Genomic DNA, 21566 nt, shown 5'->3' with positions numbered 1-21566 from the left:
AACGTAATCTTAAACAACACTTTGTCTCCTTTCTAATTCTTTCTGAAGCGTCAGTGGTTTAATACCTACCTCAGCTTCATGGTCATGCTTTTCGGTTCACTTAAGTTCTGATTGGCGTTTTCCATTTTTAGGAGTTTTAGGCAAATTTTTCAGGAACAGCAAGGGTAAGGAGGACTTATTTTTGTTTTGTTGTACTTTTAAGAGAAAAACCCCATTTCCATTCATACACATTCTTGATCAATCAAACAATCTTTATTTGAAAAGCACATATTCAAAACACCTTGTCTCAAGACACTTTACAAAATAGCAGGTCAAAGACTTTACTCTCTGATGTCATAAGGAAATGTACAAGTAGGAAGACATTGAAGTATTTTAAAATGTGTTTTTGTTTAATATTTCAGACTTTTACACAGAAAATGGTCTTGTGTTGATATTTCATTTTGTATGTTGACTGTGTTTCAAACGTTGTGTGACACGCTGCAGATGTTAGCCTGCTGTAGTCTGTTTCTGTAAACTTTGAGCTAAACTCTGTTAGTGTTTCCATTGAGAGTGACGATCATGCAGTCCTTTTTTTATTTTCCGTTTTCACTCTCTTGTCAGACTCAATGTAAGATGAATAATCTCCTCATATAGATGTTTGGTTTTTTTTCAGATGACATCATTGAGCGTCAGATTGAGGAAGGCATGATATCTCCTGATCTGAGAGAGAAGATCAGTTTTGTTCTTCTGAGGAAACATCGACACCAGACAAAGAAGCCAATCCACCGCTCACTCGCCGACATGGGAAAGTCCAGCTCAGCTACCAGTGAGTGTCCACTTCCTGGTTATTAAGAACCATCATCGAGTACTATAAGAGGAGAAAACCATACATCATGTGTACTCACAGTTTATGGTAGTTCAACCAGGAGAGACAAGTGAATTAAGAACATTATTTATTACAATGAATAACATGGAAATGTGACTTGGCTGGGCGATGTGCAGAACAATGATAGGTTGAAAATGAGGGAGGAACGCCATGCCAAAGGTTAGATGAGACCGCTGACGAGACAGCTGATTATCCAATGAACGCCCCAGAAAATGACAGCTCAATAATGACAGGAGTGAGCGTGCAAAAAGGATGAATGAGAGAGACCCGATGGTGAATTATATAGTCCTCCTGACTGAACTTACTATAGAGCTTAATTTCACTGACTTTTATCTGACATAATAAAAATGTTCAGGTGAGTCATCAGACACTGCTGGGTTAATTTGTTACTCTAAATGTTTTTTTATGATTAATGATTGTACCTATAGTGTTTGACACCAAGTTATATGACATGCCATAAAACCAAATATCACGTTTGTTGATATCAACATTTCATAATAAAGGATGTGTCCATAGTCGTCACATCAACGCCTCGCAGAAGGCTTTTTGCATATACAGTTACATATACATATGAGTCAGTTGGTAAATGAGTGAACACACTCCTGCAGCCAACGAGGGGACGCATTAATGTTTGATGAGTTCATTACAGCTGAAGCATTTCCTCATCTCATCCAGTCAGGACTCTGTAACAGTTTGAGTCTGTTTCTATGTTCCTTTCCTCACAAGACCGCAATGTAGGGACCAGAGGAGGACCGGGTCCAGGGCCAGCTGCGGGACCACTGCCCAACTTTAACCGATCCACAGAGGACCTCAGGATGAAACAGCAGCCTTCCAACTATGGTCGCCTGCGTGAGTGTCAAGGGTTCACATGTTGTGGTATCAACTCACATCAGTGTTTTTTAAAGGTTTTACAATATCTCCTATGATTCCTAATTCTTTATAAGGAACCAGGGTTTGTTTAATATTCAACATTTAAATCAGCCTCCAAAAACAACACTATGAGCGTCACAGAACTCATGATTCATGACTCATGAAAAACTTTATTGTCCATCACATAGTGACAACTCTGAAACTAATTATAAAACTTTTGTCAATCCTTCACACTGAGTAGTGTTTTTCTTTGGGTTAGATGTTTATTTCAAACTAAACTCTGATAGAAATGGAATAACTGTTTCCCGACTAAACGAAGTCAGGAAGGAGCCTTTATCTAATCTGTGGTGTAAGCCAGAGGATCTCAAACTTTTAACAATAATAATAATAATACATTTATTTATAAGCGCCTTTCTGGACACACAAGGACACTGTACAACAATCAACATTTAAAAAACAGCGATGGATAAAATCAGCATACAATAAAAGAAATGAAATGTAGGACAGTGTAATCGCAGTTAAAATGTTAGAGTGAGTAGACGATTTTGATCAGATGGGTTTTGAGTCTGGATTTGAAGATGGGGAGAGAGTCAATGTTTCTTATGTCAGGTGGCAGAGATTTCCAGAGCTGGGGAGCAGAGCAGCTGAAAGCTCTGCCCCCCATGGTGCTGAGGCGGGCAAAGGGCACGGTGAGGTGGATGGAGGAGGAGGATCTGAGGGTCAGACCGCGGAGGCGGTTGATGTTTCGTAGGTGGAAGGATGCAGACCGGGTAATGTTATTGATATGGGATTTGAATGATAGTGTGCTGTCGAGGATGACACCTAGACTCTTAGGTGTAAGAAACTGAGGAGCTGCCAACTTTGGATAATATGGATTTATTTCTTGAAGCAATAGAATATTTTAGTCTCCATCTTTCAATAAATCAGTCAATCATTATTTGTACAGCGCCAATTCAGACGCTTTACAAAAGAGCAGGTTAAAGGCCATACTCATTGTTATGTTACAAAAGAAAATGTGATAAGATGCATGAAGGATTTCTCCTTTGTCTTCCTCTCCTTTGTATTCCTGGCATTCCTGCGTCTCTATCTTTGTATCTGTTCAACTCAACAATGCTAACCATCCCTTTGGGGATGAGGATGGTTTTTGGTTTGGACACGGGGATGTATAATGTATTTGTTGATAGTTAGTGTAGGAGATGGACAGGGCCATTACTGAATCTAGAGTATTTCAAGAGAAACCCATATAGCTGTAAGTGAGCACGTTTTTTAACTTTTTTATTAGCGCTTTACTTTGCTGTCAGCAAACCCCTTTGTCTAAAGACCCTGACACACCAAGCAGACGGCAAAGAACTGGTGGTGGGGAAGACCGACTCTGGCGTCGCCTCACATCTTTGTCAAAAAGTTGCACTAGAACACACCGCAAAGACTACAGCCAATCACCACGTATGTTCTGCTCATGAGTTAGAGGAAATAAATGGCGCTGGCGTTGTCAGAGCTGGAGAGAAATTAAACCTCCCAACAGCCAATCAGAGAGATTCCTCTCACCAACGCCACATGTTGAATCAGCCAAAAAAAGGCAGACGGGGGCCGACTGGTAGCGATGGAGCCGGACACACCTCAAAAACTAGGGGGACGATCGCTCACAGACGGTCCAACTAGGGCCGACGATCTCCTTGGTGTGTCAGGGCCGTAAGCCAGTGGTTCCCAAAGTGGGGGTCGCAAGACACTGAGAGGGTCGTCGCGAGATTCCTTTCAAAAACGTATGAAAACAATTTTACCCATGTAAAATGTATTTAAAAAAAAAGCAGTTACAAGTTGAAACTCGCTGACAACTTCTTCATTTTGTTTTTACTTCAAGCATGTTGAAAATATACTGTTGACCTGAACCTAGAAAAATGACAAAAGGACCTCTTTGTATCCGACACCTTTTTATTTCTTAGCTGCTGCGTACAACAAAAGGACAATCTCTCTCTCTTTCTCTCTCTCTCTCTCTCTCTCTCTCTCTCTCTCTCTTTCTCTCTCTCCCTCTCTCTCTCTCGCTTTCTCTCTCTCTCTCCCTCTCTCTCTCTCTCTTTCTCTCACCCTCTCTCTCTCTCTATTTCTCTCTCTCTCTCTCTCTCTCTCTCTCTCTTAGTTTTAGTGTATTTAAATATTTGTACGATATTTTGACTTTGGACTGTTTAAACTGTTGGATCACATTATATCTTAAAATGACTCTAATTAAATCCAAATATCCATCTTCTGTCCTGATTGTTGTTTTTGTCTTCCAGGTCACGCCCAGAGTAGAAGTATGAATGATATTGCAGATACTCCCAGCACGGACCAGGTGACTCCTTTTTTTTTGTCACGTCCAAACATACAGTAAGCATAGAGCGTGATATCAAATGAGATATTACAGGTTTGTCCTTGTTTGAGGGTTGTTTGGATATGGCTCGATCCCCCAGTGTGTGACTTTGAGCTCAATGTTTCTAAATATCTGTCAGATATGGAGTCATAAAAGCATCCTCACATCTTCCCCTGATCTGTCTTTAATAAGAGGTGACATGATTACAGTACTTGAATAGAATCTTGAGCTCCAACTTATTTATTTAAAGTCTGCTCCTCTACATCAGTGACTGAAATATTTACATTTTTCATTGATCTGTTGTCATTAGTAACTCATTAAAAATGGACTAAACCTATGTTATATATATTTGTTGAGTTCTTACATCACCTCAAATATTTCCATCAGTTATCAAAGCCATCATTTCAGATTTGTAATGGGGCGTATCTTATCACGCTGGACACATCGACAGAGCTGCCATGACACCATATGTTTCTTGTTGCTGTGGAAACACTTATCCTGACGTTAAATTTTGTGTTTTTTGCTACTACCCATGATCAGCCCACTCACTCTGTGTGCCATACGATCAATCAAGTCTGTGCTCTCTCCATCAACACAAAATTCCCCGTTATAAAAAACTGTAAGCTAGCAGGCCAGATGGCTCAGCATCTTCCTCTTCTGCCTGTGTTGTGTCAGTAAGGCCTTTACTCAGAGCCAGCTTTGTCTGATGAGGTCACTGCAAACACAGCTGAAGGTGGCAGCTAGTGCTACACATGACTCATCTCTGGTTTCAGCGTCACAATGTGGCTTCAACTCAGCGACACTCGCTCAGACAAATGCAGGAGTGAGCTGTTGTTGCTTTGATTAGGCTGTAGTCTTTGAAACACAGAGGTCAGGATTAGGTGTCGTTACAGTGATGATGAATGCCCAAAGAAGAATGAAAGAGAGTTTGTTTTGGAGTGTATGATATGGACTGTGATATTTGCTCGTGTGTTGATTTACGGAGAAAAGCACTGGCTATGCAGCGCAGTTCCAAGTGCCCCAGTTATGAGTGCTAACTCAATGTTCAACGTGTACCGTCCAACAGTAGGTCAAATGTGACAACGGACAAGTGATAGTTTAATACTCTGTGTGTGTGTGTGTGTGTGTGTGTGTGTGTGTGTGTGTGTGTGTGTGTGTGTGTGTGTGTGTGTGTGTGTGTGTGTGTGTGTGTGTGTGTGTGTGTGTGTGTGTGTGTGTGTGTGTGTGTGTGTGTGTGTGTGTGTGTGTGTGTGTGTGTGTGTGTGTGTGTGTACCACATTGTTGGTGTCCATATTGAGCTGGCACTGGATAAAAAATAGATCTCATTGTTCAGTCCGCGTGCCTGGCCCTCACATGTAACCACAGATTGGGGTTGTGGGTATTCAGCAAGAGCCTCATTATTGAGTGTTATTGTACTGTTGTCCTATTTCCTGCCACACCTTTACATGCAATCACACTGGAAACATAATGGTACAAAAGACAAAAGGGAAATACGATCTCAAATCTAAATGCTTAAAATCTAAGCAGAAGCATAACATGTGACATATTCCATTGGAATAACACAAAATCCTCTTATTGAAGATTGTTTTCTCACCATAGTTTATTTTTTTATCTTCACTTTTCTGTAGCTGAAAAATAAATTCATGAAGAAAATTCCAAGAGATGCAGAGGCCTCCAACGTCTTGGTGGGTGAAGTTGATTTCCTCACCAAACCTTTTGTAGCTTTTGTTCGCCTGGCTCAAGCGACAACTCTTGGAGGTCTGACTGAAGTCCCTGTTCCCACCAGGTGAAACTACCCACACTCGTCCATCACTGCCCTTTTCACAGATTCCTTTCCAGAAATACACCCCTCACATGTCTCTCCACTGTGCAGGTTCCTGTTTATTCTCTTGGGACCCCAAGGAAAGGCCAAGTCCTATAATGAGATCGGCCGAGCCATAGCCACTTTGATGGTGGATGATGTAAGTCTCTGACGTGTTTCAAAATGTCTCCACTGCATGCCTTCTCTTGAAAACAGAAAAAATGTGTTTAGACTTTAGGCCGGTTCATTGCAAAATGTCAAGTGTGAGTTTACAGCTAGGGTACATGAGAGTCAGAGGAGGTGCAAAGTCTTTGTTTAGCAAGTCAGAGTTAAGTTTCAAGTCCAGAGTAATGTCCCAGTAATGACAGGCAAGTCTCGAGTCAAGTCCTAAGTGGAGACAACCAGGTCCACACTCTAGTCCCAACTAAAGACAACCAGGTCCACAGTCAAGTCCCAACTAAAGACAGCCAGGTCCACAGTCAAGTCCCAAGTAAAGACAGCCAGGTCCACAGTCAAGTCCCAACTAAAGACAGCCAGGTCCACAGTCAAGTCCCAACTAAAGACAGCCAGGTCCACAGTCAAGTCCCAAGTAAAGACAGCCAGGTCCACAGTCAAGTCCCAACTAAAGACAGCCAGTTCCACAGACAAGTCCCAAGTAAAGACAGCCAGGTCCACACTCAAGTCCCAACTGAAGACAGCCAGGTCCACAATCAAGTCCCTCTTTAACTGAAAGTCCGAGGCACTCTGATATTGTATAAAAATCCTTTATTGAACAGGGATGTGTCTATGCGTTTCGACTCTACTGAGTCTTCATCAGGACATAATTGACAGAGATAAAACAGGTGATTAAATAGGATGTCATGTGACAGTCCACCTGGTGTACCAGTGATGACAATAACTAATCAGACCTATTTTTTTTGTACCAGGCTGTAAACAGGTTTATTTATGCTCTACAAACTGCTTTTTTGCTGGTCATGTGTATGTGACTTCCTGTGTTCCTGGAGCCAGCCTCTAGTGGACACTCGACAAACTGCATGATTTTTTCACTTCCTGTTTGCCTTCATTTTTCACAACCGGAGGTGGTCGCTTATTCTGAATTTGTTTTGGGTTTTTTATTCCTGTATCAGTAAATGGCAAATGTAGATACAAGTTATGGAAAGCCACAATGTTTTAAAGTCTGATTGACAGCACATAAACTTCACCAGCTAGAACCAAAACCCCAAGTGTTAAACAAGTTCCTGAAAAGATCAGGTTAAAGAGAAATGGGTTTTTTATATCCGTTTAAGAGTTCTACCAGTGTATTAGAGCAGTGCATGATGATCACGTTTACCATCATGGAAGACTGGTGAACGGGCTGAATCCTCTCCCTTTGTATGTCCCTCCCTCTCCCAGCTCTTCAGTGATGTCGCCTACAAGGCCAGAGATCGCGAGGACCTCATTGCAGGCATAGATGAGTTCTTGGATGAGGTGATTGTGCTGCCACCTGGAGAATGGGATCCTAAAATCAGGATTGAGCCCCCCAAGAAAGTCCCCTCAGCTGACAAAAGGTTAGAGTTTTTAATTATACACTTCTTTTCGGCACATCTTTGTGTGTTGAAACTAAGTCATCAGCCTCAGCAGTAAAAGGAAGTGAATCACCTGCCAAAGGGAATTTGTTTGGCTAATATTAAGAGTGACTAAAAATTATGTTTCCTGAATGTAACCCTCGCATCAAAGTTGAATACATCGTACAGAAACAGATCTTACAATATTTTGGTCCAGCTGGTTAATAAACACAGGTGAGTCCCTGTTCACGTCTCCTTCCTGTCTGATTTCCTGTCTTTTCTGCAGAAAGTCTGTGTTTTCCTTAAATGAACTGGGGCAGATGAACGGGACAGGTGGAGGAGGAGGGGGCCTTGCCGAGGACGAGGAGATGCCAGTACAACATGAGCTCGGAGAGGAGCTGGCATTCACTGGACGGTGGGTAGTCAGGGTCACATTGTAAAAAAAACTGAATATGAATTAATGGATAATTGGTAAAGTGGACAAATATCTTCAGACAGATAAAATTTCCTGGGAAGCACTTCAGCTAAGTGAACAAATATTGGCAGAGTCTGCTGTGCCAGCTGTGCCAAAATCTTAAGGATGTTCATTTCATTTTGATCTTGAACGTGTGCATTTTATTTTTCTTTACAAAGTTGAAATGTGGAAATAAGAAAGGGTCAGTCTTTATTATCTGCTGCTCCATTTTGACAAAGTGTAACACAATGCAGACCTTACTGAATCCACATGGCTTCATGCAGGTCTCGTTCTAACCTTCAGTCCTGGTTGGCATACTGTGTTCTCTCCTGCATTAGAAAAGTGTTTGAAGCCTGGCTGTGTTTCTGTGCATAATAGTTTCTGCGGTGGTCTGTACCTGGACATAAAGAGGAAGCTGCCGTGGCTACCTAGTGATCTGTACGAGGGTTTCCACATTCAGTCAATCTCCGCAGTGCTCTTCATCTACTTGGGCTGCATCACCAACGCCATCACGTTCGGCGGTCTGCTGGGAGACGCTACGGACAACTATCAAGTAAAAGCATTGAGCCACAGGCGGGGACATTGTAGTCCAGCGTGTCCTTTTGCTTTCCTCTATGTGAGCTAGATCAGACAATCTCGTACAATTACAGCCAGCAGCCAATCAGATCGACAAAAAACAAAACATGTGACACTTATGTCAGGATTTTGTTACCATTACACAGAGCCACGCTGATTAGTTTCCCCCTGTTGCCATCTTCTCATTTCAGAAAGTTATTTCTTGACAGAGATAGGAACATACAGCTGGAGAATGATTAGTCACAGTATCATTTTATTAACCTGAAAGTTACTCACAATAAACAGAAACAACTTTTCCTCTCATAGGTCACAAACATCTTTAAAAGAAGCAATCCATATGAGTTTGATTTGTTTTTCAAGATTGAAAATGTTTTTTTCAGAGCATGCAAAGATTTCCAAATGACATTCATGTTTAATAGCGATGCACCCGTTGTGAAGATCGGGGCCAATAGCGATGTCTGTTTTTTTAAATAATTATGAGATTTGATGCATTTTGAAAGGTCATGAGAACATGCCTCACAAACTGCATGTCTCACTCCATATTATTTCACTCACAGTTATCATGAAAACCAATAGACTTTGTCCAACACATTATTTTTCTGCCCAGTCAAAAGCATCTTCTCTGAATTAGTCTATAGCTGTGCTAGCTTGTCGGTATTAAATTGATGCAACACAACCAGTACACATCAGTGTCTGACAATAGGGGAAGTATCCACCGATACCGATGGTCAACTGATACATAAGTGCATTCTTACATTCTTACATTTAACATGACCCGGAAATCCACTTTTAAAAACAAGCCAATAATAGCAGTAGGTTTGAATGAACTGGTAACCAGTGGCCTCCCAGAACGTTCAGTCAGGTTAGATTACATTTCTTTAAGGTTTTCACCTGTGGGCATCCAGTTGTTTTTCTACTGCTGTTTGTTCTTCAGGAGGTCAATCATCCAGATGTTTCTGTTGTTAATCACTGATGCCTTTGATATCAACTTAATCTTTACAGGAGTACTCTTCAGGGTCCACTAAACTGTGGATTTAAACTTATTATGTTGAACTTTTCTAGGCAATATGTTTGCACCAACACAAACGTATGTATAGAGCAAAGTCATTCACTCAAACCTTCTTTGCATTGAATAAACTTCTGTTCCTCCCCCCTCTCAGGGTGTGATGGAGAGCTTCCTTGGTACAGCTCTGGCTGGCTCTGTCTTCTGTCTCTTCAGTGGTCAGCCCCTCATCATCCTCAGCTCCACTGGACCAATCCTCATCTTTGAGAAGCTCCTGTTTGAATTCAGCAAGTGAGACTCTTCAGACGAACTTAGTTAGTGACTGTGGAGTGTTGTAGACACCTGTTGACGTGTCAGAATATTATTTGATGAACCTAGTAAGAATGAAAAGATGTGTTCTTTGAGTGAAGTAAAGGAGAGCAGGGACGTTAGTCGACCACGAGCTCAACCCAGTGACCTTTGTGATTGGTCACACAGTTAAGTTTAATGACTAAGTATAGAATAGAATAGAATAGGATAGAATATAGAATAGAATATATAATAGCATAGAATAGAATATAGAATTGAATTTAATTGAATTTAATATAGAATATAGAATATAGAATATAGAATATAGAATAGAGAATAGAATAGAAAAGAATAGAATAGAATTACTTTATTGATCCAAAACTGGGAACTTGTGGTGTTACAGCAGGTTATCAAAGCAAATAAAACAATATAAGAATACAAACATAAATAAGCACTTAGAAAATAAAAAATAAGAATAGGAAGAGATTTATACATTTATTGAGGCTTGTCAACTGAATGTAAAAATACTTGCTGGAGGTAAGAGATGTAAGTTTGACAGTGTGATGACAGTGGTAAATGTGCAATAACGATATAGGGAGTTGTCCAGAGCTGTGCAGATTAGTGGCTGTGCAATCAAAGATACTGTATATATGTTAAAGTGCAGGAGTGTAGATACATTATCAGTTGAACAGTGCACTCTGTCGAGGTAATGACAGAGGTGGAACATGTTTATTTTCTTTATAAATTGCTTCTCTGACTTTTCATTCCCAAAGGAGTAATGGAATAGATTACATGGAGCTGCGTCTCTGGATCGGCATGCACTCCTGCCTCCAGTGTTTAATCCTGGTGGCTACAGACGCAAGTTACATCATCAAGTACATGACACGCTTCACTGAGGAGGGCTTCTCCAGCCTCATCTCCTTCATCTTCATCTCTGACGCCATCAAGAAGATGGTCGGCTCCTTCAAATATTATCCCATCAACACAGACTTCAAGCCTGACTACATCACCGCTTACAAGTGCGAGTGCCTGGCGCCAGACCCGAGTGAGTTCATCCCTTGGCTCAGGGAAATACTGCCAGATTGTCCACAAGGAGGCAGTGTGACAGAGGGCTGGTAGACTGACTCCCCCAGGTGGTAGAGGAGGGTAAAGTCTTGTGTATTGGGTTTAGCCGACGATAAACCTGTAGTCACAAAAGTCACAGCTATCTTACTTTGACCAGTGAAGATTTGAGGGGATTTAATGTAAAAAATAAAAATAAAAGAATTATAATCATACAGACGATATAATTAGCAGAAAGAGACCCTGAACAGGTAGGAATTATGATATATGTAATGTCATGTTTAAATGATTTTCCTTCATTGTGTTCACTTCTGTTCTCATTTATTGCAGTCATTTCTTTACACATTGATTTCTGTAACTGATTTGTGTCTTGTTTGTCTTTTCGCCATGCAAAACAATATGGCTGCCATCTCTTGTAAGTGACTTCCTCTTTCTTTGTCTGCATTGGCTTCAGAGAGCTTTCTTTTCTTCTTTCCCACCCATCCCTCTTAACATATTCTTTTATTACCTTCCCGTCTCATAAACAGTGGCTGCAATGATCTTCCATGATTTAGCTCCAATGCCAGATAACAGCTCTACTGTCTCTGGGGTAAGTGCTTTTATTTATTCCATTTCCATTTTGCTGCAAATTTATTCAAAGCTGACTGTTCAAAGTATCAGCAACATTTAAAGGCTTTATATGCAATTTTTCACACTTCAGTGTAATATAAATCAAGTATATCCTCTGAAAATAACTCTGTGAGTCATGACTGTCTACAATGGGTGTAACACCCGAGTCCCACTGTCTGTGATGTTTTCAGAGTTTTCTGAGTCCTATCTTTAATTTGTTTACATCGCCAGGATGGCCAGCCGACTCCTCCCCTCGCGTATGAAAGTTGTTTAATTGAGGGACTAGAGAAAAGAAGAATAACATACTGTACTCACTGCTTAACTGTGCTTCTAGATCACGCTCATTTCAGGTAAATTTACATGCAGTGTGAAGATACGAGCATAATAAAGATTAGCATTAGCATGCTAACACGACAATGCAGCGCAAGTTGTTTTGGTTTCATGCTGGTGCTCATGGGCAACATCTGCTGTATCAAAAAATTGCATATAAAGCCTTTAAGCTACTGGGAGTGGGGGTATTGAAGCTCAAAAGAGGACAATGCTACATGTTAGCATAATGCTTTGTTGACAGTTAATCCAGGTATGACTTCTGACAGAGACGTTGATTGAGTTTCCTTTCTTTCCTTTGTCCATCATCATCTCCTCTGTCATCCTCTGTCGCTCTCCTTTGGCGGATAATAACTTCACATTCATGCCTTGTTGTGTCTGTTTCCACATTTTTCCTCTACGTCTTTTTCAAAACACGTCTCATGTCTCCCCAACGCTGCCATCCACCACCCAGTTTAATGTGACAGCTCTGGACTGGAGCCAGCTCAGCAAGAAGGAGTGTCTGAAGTATGGAGGCTCTCTGGTGGGAACGTCCTGCAAGTACGTTCCAGACCTGGCCCTCATGTCGTTCATCCTCTTCTTTGGCACCTACTCCATGACCGTCTCCCTCAAGAAGTTCAAGTTCAGCCGCTACTTCCCCACCAAGGTCACCAAAACCATCTGTGTTTTTATGTCAGTGTTTGAAGTCAGGTTTGAATAAAAACAAAGGTAAAGGTCCAACAAAAGATATGGAATATAGATATAGAATTAATCATTTCTCAACCACAATCCAATTCTAAAAAAGGTCCATCATACCACGGACGACACTACAATATCAATCATAGAGTTTGAACTCTTAGGCTTCATCCACATGCTGCTCGTCAGCTGCCTGTATTAGCTCTGAAGCTCCACCCATCCAGGAAACAGGAAGACACGTTGAGAAGAGATATTCACATTTGTTTGTAGAACTTCCTGTTTCTTAAGATTTATGAAGTAGCTTAACTACACTTAAAGGGCGTCCTGTTCAGCTACATCTGTCTTTGATTTTATGTAAGAGGGTCAAAAACAATTACCAGTGTGGTTATAGTAGTGCTGCATTGTGAGGAGAATAAAAACCTGCTCAGGTCATGATGAAACTAATGGGATCAAAATAATATTTTGTTGCATTAAGCTTTGATTTTGAATGACTTGTGGATGTTTTACAATGCAGTAAATGTGATGTTCCTCCAGATATCAGTCCTGATTTGATCAAGAGAATAATTCTTTGGATGATTGAGACATTTTAATCATCACTGACTTTGTCCTGCAGTAGATCCTTATATTGTTTACGATCCTCTCAGCAGCTTCTACACAAGCATGTACATGAGAGTATCGTGCTAAGAATCACATGAACCGTTACTCACACCAGAATAGAGCGCCATAGGAATGAGTCCTAAAACCAGGAAGTAAGTTAGCATTGTAGTGTCATGGGGTCTAAAAGTCAATGTGGATTTTGAATGGGTTTGTGGTTAGACGCCTGAAATAAGGTCTGTGGTTAACACAAGCTGAAGAGATGTTGGTGTTTTGTCAGACCACATAAACTACGTTAGGTAACACCCCCACTTGTGAATTTTGAAGTTTTTACGCGTCTTTAAAAAGGCGGTTGCTAACAAGTGGCTAAATGTGACTACAGTGGTTGTCAGGGACATTAAACATCATCACACAACGCTTCAAACATCATAAAAATGGTGTTCATCTGTGAAGATTATCCTGCTGAACAAAACGCCTACGCTTCAGAAACGTGTGTTTGTCACAGAGCTTATTTTCTGCAATGATCCAAAATCCAATGAAAAAATCCCATAAGAGAATTCTCGTTAGACCCCATGGCGATACTACTTCAGGGTTGGCCTACAAAAATCCGTCATTTGGTTTGTTCTGTATGGGTTTACAAAAGATTCATGATAATACTACTTTTAATAATTAGACTTTATTTGTACTGTTCATTAGGTAACAACGTGCTTCCCAGTGTGCATAGATATGTAGATAGACACTTTATGGTAACATCTGTATCTGTTCATACTGGAGCTCTAGTGGCATCACATCAACTTTTCTCTCTGCTTTAGTTCTCTAAACTCACATTAACAATTTGTTGTTTAATATTATTGCTGTTGTCTGTTCTTGGATACAGTTGAGGAAACTCATCAGCGACTTCTCCATCTTCATGTCCATCATGACCTTCGTGGGCCTTGATATGCTGATTGGACTGAAGACTCCTAAGTTAATCGTCCCCACAGAATTTAAGGTAGCGTGGTTCACTTCCAAACTTCTGTGTGTTGTTAGGGAGCTGTATTTTTAATCTTTCCTTTGAAAAGGATGCTGGAACCAGGAGGCAGCACAAATAAAGAAAGAAGTGGAAGCAGCTCACAAAGTGCTGTCCAAAGCATAAATTAAATATTATATAAAATCAGCTGAGAGCCCCTCTACAGGCCCAGCTCGAGGTTTAAACGACTTCTTGGCTGGGAGAAGTCCCTTACTGGGGTCAATGTGAGGACAACCATTTAGGACATCTTTAACTGCAGTTCAGTTCAAGCCCGCTGACAACACTACAATATCAATTATAAACATTTGAATAAATGGCCGACCTTGACATTTGACATTTTGTCGATGGAAAATTTAACTTATCAACTTTATGGTCTTGGAATTTATTTGTTTATGAAGAGTTATTTTCTGGCTTTTTACGCCTTAATGTAAAGATAGGACAGTGGATAGAGTGAACTATCAGAGAGATAGAGAGGGAGAGAGAGCGACAGAGAGAGAGAGAGAGAGAGAGAGAGAGAGAGAGAGAGAGAGAGAGAGAGAGAGAGAGGAGAGAGAGAGAGAGGGGAAGGAGGTAAAGAAGCTGCAGGTCAGATTCAAACCCGGTCTGCCGCTGTACATAGAGCGAGCAAACTCACCGCTAGTCTACCGACGCTCCATGTAATTTTGAGTTTGGGTGTTGAACCTAAATATGTAATGAGCTTCTTACTGAGGGGAAGAGATTCTGATTGAAAGACTGTAGTTATTGTCTCTGCTTCCTGGCTCTACATCATACTGACTTCCTGATTTACCATCGATGAAATACAATCTCTACCTAGCTTTTTATCACAATAATGTGAAACAATGTAAAACCACTTTGTGAGAGATCCTCGTCTTTAAACTGATATGATCCACACAGTCGTTATTCTGTAAATGATAAAACCTCTTGTTTCATTCCAGCCGACTCGTCCAGAACGTGGCTGGCTGGTGATGCCCTTTGGAAAGAACCCGTGGTGGGTCTATCTAGCCAGCTTTGTCCCGGCTCTCCTGGTTACTATTCTCATCTTCATGGACCAGCAGATCAGTGCCGTCATTGTCAACCGCAAGGAGAACAAACTGAAAGTAGGTTTATATGTTGTTACAAATCTGATGACTTAATCAAAAACATCTCGACTGAAGAACACTGAAAAGCGATATCTGTCTCCGTCTGGTGTCTCTTGCAGAAAGGCTGTGGCTACCACCTGGATCTCTTCTGGGTGGGCGTCCTGATGGCCGTCTGCTCCTTCCTGGGCCTGCCCTGGTACGTCGCTGCCACTGTCATCTCTATTGCCCACATCGACTCCCTGAAGATGGAGAGTGAGTCCAGCGCTCCAGGAGAGCAACCTCAGTTCCTCGGGGTCAGGTTAGTCCACAGAAACAGAAATGAACATCGATCTGTGCTACACTTCACAAAGTTCTTTTGTGGTTGAAACAGAGAGAAGCTTTGTGACATTGATTTGTCTTCCTCTTTTGTTTATTGAATCCATTTTCAAATGACAGAGAACAAAGAATGACGGGCCTGGTGGTGTTCGCTCTGACTGGAGTCTCCATCTTCCTTGCTCCAGTACTGAAGGTATGAATCAGCCTGAAAGACCTCATGGTGCTGATTTACATATCTAAACACAGCTTCAGATTCTATCATCCTGTGTTCTTATCTCTGGTATAGTTCACCCTCTACCTTATTATGTGTACACACTGTACAGGGGCTGAAGGTTTTATAACTAGCCAAAGGGCGTTTCATACATTTGATTAATTTAGTGTGTGGCTGAGTTGACTGACAGGTGGATGTGTTTAGAGGCTTTAGCTTAGCATCAGCTCAACGTCTTTGTCTGTTTCTAGACTGATGGTTGAGATAACTTTTCCTTTCCCATCATTCATCTTCAAAACTTCTCTTAAGGACTAATGGCTGACGTCACTGAGACTCTGTGCATGTTTTATATTGTTCATGGTTCGGCCTTCAGACTTAAGGGAGCGTTCATGTCGGCCATCTTTGAAGGCTGAAGCCCACCATCATCTCATGCTCATCTTAAGCTTGTAATCTTAAAAATGATCCAAATGAAGCTCGCTGTTTCCTGTAAATTAAAGCAACACCATGTTGGAACACAGGGCACCAACATGGAACTGAAATGTAGTTTCATTACTGAACAAGACGCCACAGCGAGGTCGTCATGTTGGTTAGGACACAAGAACCCTGCAAGACTGAGCGCTGCCACAGGTTGTTCATCCCATCTGTAGTCAGACTGTTTAATCATCACTGATGTACACATGTTTGATTTTTAACTTCTTGTTATTTTTGATAATTATATTCCTGTTTCTTGTTTCTTGAGCTGAAAAAATGTCCCCCATGGGGGATCAATAAAGTTTATCTTTATTTTTGATAACTGGTCAACATGAAGAGCGAGTGGGATGTGAGGATGTGTACTTCAGAGTCACTTTGTAGCTTTCTTATTTTTATTGTTTGAGAAATAAAAATCCAAATGTTAAAATGATATATGCCATGCTACCATCTGTCCGTGTGTGATTAAATACTGTTTTGTCTTCCTCCTTGTAGTTTATTCCCATGCCTGTCCTGTACGGTGTCTTCCTCTATATGGGGGTAGCTTCCCTCAGTGGGATCCAGGTAGGTAGAGTTTGTCTTACCATTGATTACTTATTGCTTTCTTGATAGCGTATGTGTTGTTATTGAGGTGGGTGGTGGGAAACAGGTTTTCTAGCTATCAAGCAAAGCAGCATCCTTTTCCAGCAGACATGATCTAGGACTCTTTAAGGATGTTATGGACTCCCGGAGAGGAAATCATCCAAGGTGGACAAACCAGATATGAAACCATATATATATACTCACCTGCTTCACTGAATGTGTCAGTCGTTTATTTCTGTTTGTCAGGTGTCTGGTTAATGTAGCAGAATGCTTGTAAATGAGCTGATAAGCCTTTTAAAGTCTGGAGGAGTCTCTGTCCCTTTCCTCTGTCATACTTCACAGACAGGTCAGAAGTATGACCTGCAAATAATCCACAAATAATTTAGGGTTCGAGATTTAGATCAGCCTACATGGAAAAGAAGTTGCCACTCAGACCATGTTTTATATTCAACATAAGGATGACAATATTTTACATTTTTTTAAGTGGTGTGGTGTCAAAAAGGTTGTGTCCCCCCAGTGATGTGGAAATACTAAAAATAACACTTACAATACAGAAACATGTATCACAGTTTGTTTAAAGTAGCTTGGATCTGTGTTACATAAATTCATAAATGTTTCCCTCCATCAAGGCTTCCCTTTCTCTACGATATTTAACATCTTTAGGAAAGGCAAACAAACAAATAAGTTATATAAAATGAAAGAATACAACTAAATTAAAAGAAAGAAAAGAAGAGTCAAAAGAGAGAGAAGAGAGAAAGAAAACCAAAAAACAACAAAAAACACAAAACCACAAAAAACACAAAACACACAAAACAAACATGTTTTCTGTTCTATGTCGTCAACGTCGTCCCCCCACCATCGTCTTCCACAGTTCTGGGACAGGATTAAATTGTGCATGATGCCGTCCAAGCATCAGCCTGACTTCTCTTACCTGCGCCATGTTCCTCTGAGAAGAGTACACCTCTTCACACTGGTCCAGATCATATGTCTTGCTATCCTCTGGGTCCTCAAATCCACATTCTTGGCCATCATCTTCCCTGTTATGGTATGTGAAAAAAACTTCTTCAAAAAGCTTATGATCAATCCTTTTGTTGCTGTAGTGGGAGGAGAATGTGTGACGACTGTTTAACTATTTCAACACATGATGATATCCGATCATGTGACAGAGTGTCAAACTAAAGGCCTGAAATCACGACTTGATAAAAGCATCCTGCATATTCTGATCACTCTCAGAGCAGAGGGTCGACACTAATGCACATCCAGTCTGTGCATGAAGTTATAGGAACAGAAGTCCGCCTGCCTGTCACTGAATCTTGGTGTGTAAATCCTTCAGATTCTGGGACTGATGGTTGTCAGAAAGATGCTGGACATGATCTTTTCCCAGCATGACCTGGCCTGGCTGGACGACCTCCTTCCTGAAAAAGAAAAGAAGAAGAAGGATGACGATAAAAAGAAAGGGGGGAAAGAGAAGGAGAAGAAGAAGGCCAAACCAAATGACAGTGAGGACGAGGTGAGAAACTGCAGGCTTATACCGCCCTCTGCAGGTTTAGAGGAGCATTACTTTAGTTTCTGTTTCTACTAGTAATACAAGCTCTGTCTGTCTGTCTGTCTAACCTGTCTGTCTGTCTTCTTGCAGGACAAGTGTCATAACTACTCAAACCACTCTCCGAGCTCAGAGTCAGACTTGGATCGCAGGTACTGTGTCCTCAAACTGCACATCCCCTACAAAGATCTAGTCTACCCTGATGTTGTTCAGTCTCAGTGGGGGGCATACTGCCAGCCGGCTACCACACAGGCTGCTCCCTAACACACACACACACACACACACACACACACACACACACACACACACACACACACACACACACACACACACACACACACACACACACACACACACACACACACACACACACACACACACACACACACACACAAACAGTTTGCATTCATTACAAAAAGTCTAAAGTGTCTAGTGGTGGTTAGCCCTTCAATTATCGTGGAGTACTTTATGATGTTATTGTAAAATATAAAGAAGACTCTGGCTTGAAATGGGGATTTTGAAATGTCACAGGAAGTGACATCATAACTTTCAGGTAAGCAGAAAGGCAACATGAGCGGAGCACTGGTATTGTTCTTACACCACCTTGATTAAAAAGATGCTGAGTCAGCCACATGATGTAACCTAACTAACGCTTTCATTTATTTCACCACCTTTTGTGAATTAATTCACTTTCATTACCATGAATAGAAATCTATGATGCAGATTTGAGAAAAGCAATTAGAGTTCAAACTTTAGTCTTGACTTTATGCCAAGATGAAATATGTTACTTGGAATTTGAGTCATTTAAAATGTTGACAAAGGCTAACCTTTACTTTGTTCAAAGTGTCCATATAAGCACATTTAGTTGTAGTATCTTTCTTTTTTGTTTCTTGTCTCATAAGCTTGGTTTCATTTTGGCACATACAGATATATAGTACACACACAAACTTTTTCCAGTCTGATTGTAGAGAGCATCAAGTCTCTCCTGCCGTGTCTTTGTAAGATTAGATTAGCTTTAGGGAAGCTCAAATGAAAGGTGACAGCGGGCTGGCCTGTCACAGGTATTATCATGTTTCTCTGGGGTTGATCATTAAACCGGCTTTAGTGCATGAATCCCTCTGTGCTCTTTGCTCCTTAATCATTATATTAAATGCCTTTAACAATAAAACACCCCCACATTCTTTTCATTTGTTTCCAGGATCTATAAATAATAACAATGATAAAAGTAAATGTTAATTGTGCCCATCTTCCCTTTTCATCCATGATTGGACACAGGTTACTTAAAGTGTCCTCATAGTCCAGCTGTCTCTCTTTGTCATGTTTCGATCACTCTCCTCTCCATGCACTTGAAGGCAATGCAGATCATTGTATTGTTATTAACTGTGTTATCATCTCGCCACTCTTCCTGTTGAACAGTATCTGCACACTCAGCATATTGTACCTCTTAATGTTTAGTTAGCTTTGAAGGGGCAGTGAATGTGAGTAGAAATGTGATGTCCTGAAATGCCTGATGTATAGTCTGCTGTGTGTCTTGAAGCAGTTGATCAGGGACTGTAAACAGATGAACCACATGTGATATATTCAGAGTGTTTTATATGTAGTACATAAAGATGATTTATAGTAGCTCAGTTTGTATACGACTGTGTAATCATCTACATGCAACAAGCATCATTGTTTTGGTTGTTTCTTTTTCTTCATGAGCTGATTTTCTTCATCAGATCAATGCTCACATCTGCACAGGAAATGTAGCCTTACTGTAGATGTGTTTGTTTCTGCACTCTCCTCTCCTGTGGCAGCAGCCGTTACAATGGGAAGGCTTGCATTGAATGCTGCTGCTTAGGCTATTTTTTGTTACCTTTGCTAAATATGCTACACATTAAACACAAAACACAAATGCTCTGTTTGATTCTGCTTTTCTATTTTTAATTTGGGGGTTGGGTTCAAAACTACCTATCAGTTCTGCATTGCTTGAAAGAGGCATGGTTAGGAATTGACAATGGCATTGATTTCTGATTCATAACTGTACTCTGATTTGGCACTATAAAATATATGTGGCATAGCATGCTTTGATCAATAAATAAAGTGTAATTATTAAGGCTTACCATTACTTTAGTTTTAGGTATCATTATAGCCCAGTTTCCAAAAAGAGTCCTGTCTTCCCTTTAGCCTTGAGTAATATCGGTCTCCTTCTTGATGCGTCTGAAACAAAATAATTCTGTTATTTTTGCAAGAATTACACTTCTTGCTCGATTGTTAAGATACTATCAGATGAGGTTCGAAATGTGGCTCAGTCTGTAGCGTTAAACAAGTATCCCTTGGGTTTGCAAAGGCTCACAACAAACTGTGTTTATGTTCATGACATAAAAAAATGTTTCCCAGCCTCAGAGTATCCCAGTCTTCACCGAAAGACATTGTGACCTCAGTGAAACTCTACAGCAGCTCATTTCTTGTCTCACTCATCTCTGAATGAACTGCTGTAGTGAACAACCTTGGTTATGATGTCAGATGGTGGAGCTCCTCCACCCTCCCCAGCCTCTCCTTCCTAAGCCCCTCAGTGTTTCAAGCTGTGGGTGTGTATGGTAACTGGAACTTGCCCTTCCTCAGCATCACCCTCCACCTGAAGATCTCTTGCCCGTCGTCTCCTGCTGTGCCAATGGGCCGAGGGATGGCCTGTCCTGTGCCCCAGGTCAAGATCGAGATGGAGTCAGACTATGACTCAGACATCGACCACCACCGCCCCCGGGACATGAGCAGTGAGACCACATTATAGAGCTGAGACTCAACATCTTGTTGACAGAACAACACAAAGCAAGGTGTGGGAAACTGCTTGATGCAGCTTGTGCTGACCCACACAGAGTTCAAGAGTTCATGGACTGACTGAGCAGCTGATATGGGACTGGTACACTTAATGGTTTAGCTGCAATGTGCTCATAAACCAGCACATTTTGACAGATTTAAATATGAATTATTTAATAAATATAAAGTTAATTTATTTATGTGTATGATGTATATAGCTAGAGTGTACATATATAACTGTATGGGGGCTGTAATATAATATCTTGGATGTGAAAATGTGAACCTTTATGAAAATTATTTCTATATTGAAAATATACTACTTTCCCCTCAAATCAAATTCATCGGAAATCTGTGCAATGTCAAAACATTTTGTCCAATAACACAAATGCCTGTGTGTGCAGAGTTCGATGTCCAGGCTGGAAATGAATCCATTAAGTAATTATTTACCGTTAGGTTGTCAAGTCTACCTTCAAAGCCATGTCCACCAATGTATGTAAGTGCTTGCATATTTGTGTTTTGGTGTTTTAATAAGCTGTAGTGTGCCTCTGGCTCTG

At 40.9% G+C, this 21566-nt stretch overlaps 1 protein-coding gene across 1 annotated transcript in view; it reads left to right on the top strand.

The window, feature by feature from the left end:
* slc4a5a (solute carrier family 4 member 5a) overlaps positions 1 to 21295 on the top strand; it is a 32133-nt gene extending 10838 nt beyond the window's left edge. The window contains exons 6-26 of the mRNA XM_065962625.1: positions 653 to 805; positions 1592 to 1714; positions 4006 to 4061; positions 5708 to 5865; positions 5953 to 6040; positions 7273 to 7427; positions 7711 to 7839; positions 8257 to 8431; positions 9615 to 9748; positions 10519 to 10790; positions 11362 to 11396; positions 12198 to 12389; positions 13890 to 14003; positions 14957 to 15118; positions 15220 to 15398; positions 15536 to 15608; positions 16587 to 16655; positions 17545 to 17718; positions 18007 to 18183; positions 18310 to 18368; positions 20821 to 21295. Coding sequence (XP_065818697.1) covers positions 653 to 805; positions 1592 to 1714; positions 4006 to 4061; positions 5708 to 5865; positions 5953 to 6040; positions 7273 to 7427; positions 7711 to 7839; positions 8257 to 8431; positions 9615 to 9748; positions 10519 to 10790; positions 11362 to 11396; positions 12198 to 12389; positions 13890 to 14003; positions 14957 to 15118; positions 15220 to 15398; positions 15536 to 15608; positions 16587 to 16655; positions 17545 to 17718; positions 18007 to 18183; positions 18310 to 18368; positions 20821 to 20986 — 2843 coding nt within the window. The 3' untranslated portion in view covers positions 20987 to 21295. The remainder of the gene's footprint in view (positions 1 to 652; positions 806 to 1591; positions 1715 to 4005; positions 4062 to 5707; positions 5866 to 5952; positions 6041 to 7272; positions 7428 to 7710; positions 7840 to 8256; positions 8432 to 9614; positions 9749 to 10518; positions 10791 to 11361; positions 11397 to 12197; positions 12390 to 13889; positions 14004 to 14956; positions 15119 to 15219; positions 15399 to 15535; positions 15609 to 16586; positions 16656 to 17544; positions 17719 to 18006; positions 18184 to 18309; positions 18369 to 20820) is intronic.
* The last annotated feature ends 271 nt before the right edge of the window (positions 21296 to 21566 follow it).

Source organism: Labrus bergylta, chromosome 2 (assembly GCF_963930695.1).
Source record: "Labrus bergylta chromosome 2, fLabBer1.1, whole genome shotgun sequence".
In the NCBI taxonomy this organism is placed as follows: Eukaryota; Metazoa; Chordata; class Actinopteri; order Labriformes; family Labridae; genus Labrus; species Labrus bergylta.
The sequence above is the reverse complement of the archived record's forward strand: the minus strand, read 5'-3'. Positions and strand labels throughout refer to the sequence as shown.